Raw genomic sequence first — 7,308 nt, 5'->3', positions numbered from 1 at the left:
AGTCCAGCGACATAGCCATTACGCTAACTGCTGGTCCCGCAAAAATCTCTCTTTAAAAATAAAAAGCAGGAACCAGCAGATGGCATAAAGGTTACCTCTCTGGACTGTGACGTGGTCAACTGCAGTTTGAGTCCTGGACCCAGCACTTGAAACAGATCAATGGTGCCCAAAATCCTGCGAGGAGAGTCGGAGAAGGGATTGCACGCGGTCATCACCCCTGGGAGAGATGCCTTCTCTCTTTCTTTCTTTTTTTTTTTTTTGAGAGTTTTTGCTACAGGCGCGTGCAGTCGCCAGAAAGACAGAGAGAAAGCGAGAAATCATACCCCGGGGGAACGGCCACGCTGCAATCCCTTCTCCTCCATTCTCCCTCGGGGATCTTGGGCACGCACGCACGTACGCACGCCAGGCGTGAGTATAAGTCACGGGGTCCGAACCACTAAATAGGAGTCTTGCGACATAGCCATTACGCCAACTGCTGGTCCCTTAGTCTCTTCTCTGGCAAGCTAACGCGCCCTATAGCGAAAAGTTCTCTCTAATAACAAAACATTTTTCCCAAAGTTTGTTTAGCTCCTCTATGAGTGACAGCACCCCCCTGCCAGCTTCAGGCGGCCCCGGGTCACCGCAGGGTCTGGGCCCAGAGCTGACGCCCTCGCCCGTGGTCAGCCTGCCGGAGGTACGGCCTCTGGGCGGAGCTCGCGCACCCCGGAACTCCCCTCTGCTCTTCGCGAACCGGAGCGCCCCAGGCCTGAGCCGGCGCAGACGCCGCGGGGCCCTGCCGGCCGGAGGGGGCGTGGCCTGCGGGGCTGAACTTCCGGCGCCGCGGCCGTGACGTCTTTAGCCTGTGCCTGATCTGTCCTCGCCGGTCAGCAAGGAACCGAGTCCTGGGCCCTCCGTGCTTCTCGCGGGACTCTTCGGTCCGGGCGACCACTGTGAGGGCGGCGGGCTCGCGCCCCCGTCGCCCCGCGCCCGAGGAGAAGGGCGGCTGGCGCCGAGCGGCCCTGGCGCGCGCTCACCGAGCTCCCCACACCGCCCTCTGTCCCGCGGCCGCGGCGCCTTGAGCTTTGGGCGAGTTTTTACGCGGGGAAACAGGCCCGGCGTGCGACAGTCAGCCGAGGTCGCCTCGCCCGGCGGAGGTGTGGGCGACAGGAGATCATGGCGACGGCGCCGCAGTTGGTCCAGGCTCAGGTGAGTGGAGGTCCCGCAGGCCCCCACAGACCCGCATGTAGGGGCTATGTTCCATTCGCTTCCCCTCCTCGAGTGTAAAGGCCGTGGAGGCTTTCCATTCCGAGCGTTAGAGGAGGCGTGGAGGGTTCCCATGGCACTAGAGCCAGCTTAGAATACTTGGAGAAGGCAGAGCTGGAAGACGTCCGGAACCACCAGTCTGTTATGTCTGGCGAGAACAGAGAGCGGCGGGTCTCGGGTCAGACCTGGAATGGTGGCCTGAAGAACTGGGCCTCTTTTCTGAGGTGGTGGACGCCGTGGAGGGCTTGGTACAAAGGAGAGCTTCTGACTCGGGTCTGAACAGCCTCCCTCTGACTGCAGAGTAGGGAGGGAGGAGGGCATGAAGGGAGTTGGTGATGCTACCGCAGGAGCGCTGGTGTGTGTTGGTGGGCAAGTCAGGGGCTTGCAGTGAGGTTGGAGAATGTGTAGGTTTGTTTCTGATGAGTCATGATACCCTGGAACCCTTCATTTGTTCCTTTCTCTGCATTAGAGTTTGGGGACCCTGAAGGAGGATCATTTGTAGCTGAGCATCCATAATCCAGTCTAGGAGTTAGATGAGATGGAAAAGTTTCCATTTCTGGCATATGGTGGGTTGAGGACTGGAAGAGTACCTTAGGCCGCCAGACAGGCATGTTTAAGTGCTTGGAGGTGGTTGAGCTGAATGTTCTGTGAGGTCTTTATATCTTTTGGAAACACAGAGGGGCAGGAGTTGGGTAGGAAGGCAGTCTGAGGAGCTGGGCCTCTTCAGAGTGTGGTGAAATCCAAGGAGGGTTTGGAGCAGAGGAAGGAGATAATCTGACTCAGATCTTAACAGGCTCCCTCTGGCTCTCAGGCTGAGAACAGAAGGTGGGCATGAGGGAGCAGCCTACTATCATGGTGATGATGTCTGGGTCGGCAGTGTGACTGTGGAGGTGAGAAAAGCTGATGCAATTTTTAATGTTTTTAAAGTAGGGTGACTCAGTTTTCTTTCTTCTGTTTTAAAAATCCACAATAGAGTGTGTGAGCATGTGAAACAGAAGGAGAGAGGCACACCTTCCATAGGTCTGGTCATGCTGCAATCCCTTTCCTTCAGCATTTGAGATGTTGAGCACTGAGCACATGCCTGGCATGCTTTAGGCTGTCCAGGACAGAAATTCAAACTGCAGTGGCCATGAGGGATCTGACTTCTCTTGAGTAGTGCATCAGCCACTATACTATGGAGCCAGAAGGTGACTTGGTTCCCTGTGTGAAGGGTGGATGAAAGAAAAGACTCATGGAAGACCCAGGATTTGTTCTATTTACTTTGCCTGGTGTAATGACAAGAAGTGTTATTAACTGAGATGGAGAAATAGGGGGCAGGAGTAATTCTTAGTAATTCTTAGAGTTAGGCTTTGACCATGTTTAGTTTAAGAAGTCCTAGAGCTCCGGGAAGTGGTTCTGTTGAAGTTCAGAAGTGGTGGGCCCATATGTGGAGTGGGGTGGAGCTATGAGAGTATCCTTCAGTTATGGTAGCTATGCAATGAGTAAAACCAGGGACTGAGAACTGGGTCTGTTGCTTAGGCACCTGGGTAGCAGTAGTGGGAGATATAATGAAAGGTGAGCATTTCCCTGACCCTGTGTAGGTAGGAAATAGGGAACTCCATGTAGGTGCATATGGTGTGGGATAGGAGATTATCAGAGGTGCTGGGGGTCCCACATGAGAGGACAGTGTAGCCTAAGAGAGACGTGCACATTGGGAGGAGTGCGAAATGACAACCTTAAGGCCCTAATATTGGCTGCTTACAGAAGATGACTGAACTGAAGTTTGGCTGTGTCTGGGAGTCACAGTCTGGATGACAACAGGACAAATGGTTGACAGAAGTGTTTGGGTCCCTTCATATCAGACTCAGAGTTCAGGCAGTATGTGTCAGCACACATGCCTGGTTCGGCACTAGGCTGAACAGATGAACATGAGGAGAGAGCAGGCCCTAGTGGTGCCAAGACCTGGTATCTCCTCTGAAGTGGGAGACTGGGGAGGACAGAGACTGGGGCTGGGTATATTAGTGGACAGACTGAAGTTGGGTGTGTCCTGGGGAGAGATGCTGCACGTGAGTTCAACTGTCACCATCATGCCAGGACTGTGTAACCTTCGAGGATGTGTTCGTGTACTTCTCCCAGGAGGAGTGGGAACTCCTCAAGGAGGCACAGAGATTCCTGTACCGAGATGTGATGCTGGAGAACTTTGCGCTTGTGGCCACAGTGGGTGAGTCCATGTTTGGTTATCTATAGTTACATGACAAATTACTCCAAAGCTTAGTGGCTGGAAACAAAAATTTACCATCTTCTAGTTTCAGTACACATCAGGAATCTGTCACAACTTTGTGGGTGTATTTGGCTCAGTCTCTTATGAATTCTCAAGTAAGCTGTCAGCCAGAGAATGTTCTTCTTGAAGGCCTGTCTTGGGAAGAACCCACTTATAAGCTCACTCATGATCATTTGCAAAATTTAGTTTCTTGTGGCTTATTCAACTGTGAGCATTAGTTCTTTGCTGGCTGTTGGCCTGAGGCCTCTCCCAGTTTTTGTCATGGTAGCCTTTCTGTAGTGTGCCTTATATATAATATGGAAGCCTACTTCTCTTTGAACAGCTGAGTAGGAGAGCCCCCATATGGAAGTCCAGGATTCCTAATCTCAAAAGTGACATTCCATTGTTACCCTGTTTTAATCTTACAGTCAGTCAGTCCATTCAGCATACAGTCAAGCAAAGAAGTTTAACCATAGTAAGACTGTCAGGAGATAAGGATCACTGGGGGCTGCCATCAGTGCTGCTTTCAACAGGCCTTCATACCCACTCCAGTGTCCTTGGTCAAGTTTGGTTCATCTCCTGTTCCCAGCCAAGTCAGGAACCTTTTCCTTTCATACTTTTTTCTTTTTTAAGAATTACTTTATTTGGGGACCAGCAGGTGGCGTGGTGATTAAGGCGCTGGACATTCCCACATGGCCAACCAGGGTTCAAGTCCTGAATCTGGTGGCTTGCTTTCTCACTTCCTCTCTCTCATTTTCAACCTCTGTCTCTCTCTGGTCAAATTAAAAAAATAAATGAATCAATAAATAAAAATAAAATAATTATTAAAAAAATTTATAAGAATTACTTTATTTAACTTTATTTATTTATTCTAATTTGACCAGAGAGAAGGAAAGCAAGAAAGTAAGCCACTAGTTCCAGGACTCAAACCATGGTCAGCCATATGGGAGTCCAGCACCCTTAACCACCATGCCACCTGCTAGCCCCAGAGAGAGATGGACTTGATGCCACATTCTCCAATCTCCATTGGTTTTTGCCATAGGGCAGGCACCACCATGCCCAGCTCCTTTCCTTCTTAGGTTCTCAAAGTAGGTGCTGTGGGTACCAGGGCTGTGCATTATCCTCTCTTGCTGAGTAGTCCCAACACCTGCTGCTCCATAGCCTTGTGGGTAGGGGCTAGGGCTCAGAGCTTTTACAGTTTGCTCAGCAGATTCTGTATACTTGGGGCATTCACTCGCTCACTGAATGTCCTGATTGCTGACACTTGGCACCACGTGTCCCAGGTTCTGCTCTGTTCTCTAGCTGACATTTCCTGGGGTTTGACTGCCAAAAATTTCAGGTATTGATACAGCCACTCTTTATAGTGGTCTAGTAGCCTCAGGTTTGTTCTGCCAAATCCTTCTTGGAGGTTTGTTTTAGGTTTTTGCCATAAGGCATGTATGCTTGCCAGAGACACAAAGAGAGACAGTGGGAGGGAAAGTGAGAAGTCATCCCCATGGGGAATGGCCACATCATGGTCCCTTCTCTTCTATTCTCCTCCCAAGATTTTGGGTACACATGCACATGAGCCCAGCATGATCCTCAAGCCACCAGGTCTAGACCTCTTTTTTTTTTTTTTTTGGTGAGGTTTTTTATATTTTGCTACAGGGCACCTGTGTTTGCCAGACAGAGAGAGACAGAGAGACAGATAGAAAGCGAGAAATCACCTTCCGGGCGATGGCCACACCACAATTCCTTCTCCTCCATTCTCCTCTCGGGATCTTGGGCACGCATACACACATGCCTGGCGTGAGTTTAAGCCACTGGGTCTGGGACTCGAATTGCAGTCGACTACATGGGAGTTCAGCGACATAGCCATCACGCTAACTGCTGGTCCCTAGAACTCTTAACTACATTCATCCATGTGGAAGTCCAGTGTCTTAACCACTCTGTTACCTGCTGACTCCTGGAGGTTCTTTTTAAAAAAAAATTTTTTTTTTTTTTGGAGAGGTTTTTGCTATAGGACATGTGCACTCGCTAGGCAGACAGAAACAGAAAGTGAGAAATCACCCCCCAGCGGTGCCTATTGGGACCAGAAGTTAGCGTAATGGCTATGTCGCTGGACTCCCACGTAGTCGACTGCGGTTCGCGTCCCAGACCCAGTGGCTTAAAACTTACGCCAGGCGCATGTGTGTGCGTGCCCAAGATCCCGAGAGGAGAATGGAGGAGAAGGGATTGCGGTGTGCCCATCCCCCCTGGGGGGTGATTTCTCGCTTTCTGTCTCTCTGTTTCTCTTTGTCTGTCTGGCGAGCGCACGCGCCCTATAGCAAAAACCTCTCCAAAAAAAAAAAAAGTTAAAAAGTTTTCTTGAGGCCAGCAAATGACATGGTGGTTAAGGCGTAAGACTCTCACATGGCCGACAGTGGTTCCAGTCCTGGACATGGCAGCTTACTTTCTCATATCCTCTCTCTCTCTACTGAGTGTACGTGCCCTATAGCAAATTTTAAAATAATAATAATAAATAAATTTAGATAAATACTTTTTTTCTTTGTATTGAGCGAGAGATTTTTGCTGTAGGGCACATGTGCTTGCCGGAGAGACAGAGAGAAACAGAAAACGAGAAATCACCCCCCTGGGGGGATGGCCATGCTGCTGTCCCTTCTCCATTGTTCTCTCTGGATTTTGAGCACACACACACATGCATGTTGTGAGTTTGAAGCCACCAGGTCTGGAACTCAAACCACAGTTGGTTATGTGGGAATCCAGTGATGTAACCATTATGCCATCTGCTGGTTACTAGATAATTTTTCAAAAATTGTTTTCTTTCCTGTGGGTGGGCTTATTTGTGCCACTCATCTGCCCTTTGTCTCTCTCCAGTCAAATTAAATAATAATAAATAAATAAAATTTAATAAATATTAAAAAGAATAAAAGATTTTTGCCATAGGATGCATGTACTTGCCAGAGAGGAGAAAGACAGAAAGACAGTAAAAGTGAAAGTGAGAAATCAACCACCAGCAGGCAAGTGGCCATATCACAATCCCTTTAACTCTAGTCTCCTCCTGGGATTTTGCCATATGCGTACATGCATCCAGCATGAATTTCAAGCCACCAGGTCCAGGACTTGAACTGTGGTCGGTCATGTGGAAGTCCAGCGTTGTAATCAGTACACCACCTGCTGGCCTCAATTTGGTTTTTTACTTTTTTCTTTTTCTTTTTATTTTTTTCGTTATAGGGCATGTGTGCTCACCAGAAAGGCAGAGAGACAGAAAGTGAGAAATCACCCTCTAGGGGAATGGCCATGCTGCAAGAAATCAGCGCCCAGGGAGGATGACCACGCCGCAATCTTTTCTCCTGCATTCTCCTCTCGGGATCTTGGGCATGCATGCATGCATGCCCAGTGTGAGTTTAAGCTACTGGGCCTGGGACTTGAACTGTGGCCAACTATATGGGAGTCCAGTGACATAGCCATTACGCCAGCTGCTGGTCCCTCAATTTGGTTTCTTTGTAAGTTTCGTCTTCCAGGACCTGTATAGTTGATCAGTTGGAGAGGGGCTAAAAGCCCTGCGTGTCAACAGGTCACACTTCTCCAGCCAGTCAGAGAAACCTGGAGAGGAGTTGGCCCTTTTCATTGGAGCTGGAGGAGAATGTCCTGTTAGGTCTGGGTTCCCGTTGAACCTTGAACCTCTTTTGTGTTCACAATTGTTTTATTGTGAAGGTCCATAACAAAGCCTCATTTCTACTTTTTATTTTCTCATCCTTGACACTTTGCCCAGTTGTCATTCTCTCCCATCTTTTTTTTTTTTTTTTTTGAGAGATTTTGCTATAGGGCGCGTGCGCTCGCCAGAC

The 7,308-nt window shown here is 49.3% G+C and overlaps 1 protein-coding gene across 2 annotated transcripts in view; it reads left to right on the top strand.

The window, feature by feature from the left end:
• Window positions 1-835: 835 nt before the first annotated feature.
• The window catches only part of ZNF304 (zinc finger protein 304), a 10,414-nt gene continuing 3,941 nt past the window's right edge, over window positions 836-7,308 (top strand). The window contains exons 1-2 of one of the 2 annotated variants that reach the window (XM_006166757.3): window positions 836-1,185; window positions 3,316-3,442. In XM_006166757.3, the coding sequence (XP_006166819.1) occupies window positions 1,153-1,185; window positions 3,316-3,442 (160 nt within the window). In that variant the 5' untranslated portion in view covers window positions 836-1,152. The remainder of the gene's footprint in view (window positions 1,186-3,315; window positions 3,443-7,308) is intronic. The other variant, XM_027767600.1, reaches the window with a different exon arrangement.

This window comes from Tupaia chinensis, unplaced genomic scaffold (genome assembly GCF_000334495.1).
Source record: "Tupaia chinensis unplaced genomic scaffold, TupChi_1.0 Scaffold144336_1, whole genome shotgun sequence".
NCBI lineage: Eukaryota > Metazoa > Chordata > Mammalia > Scandentia > Tupaiidae > Tupaia > Tupaia belangeri.
Note: the sequence above shows the minus strand (reverse complement) of the source record. Positions and strands in the feature narration are given on the sequence as shown.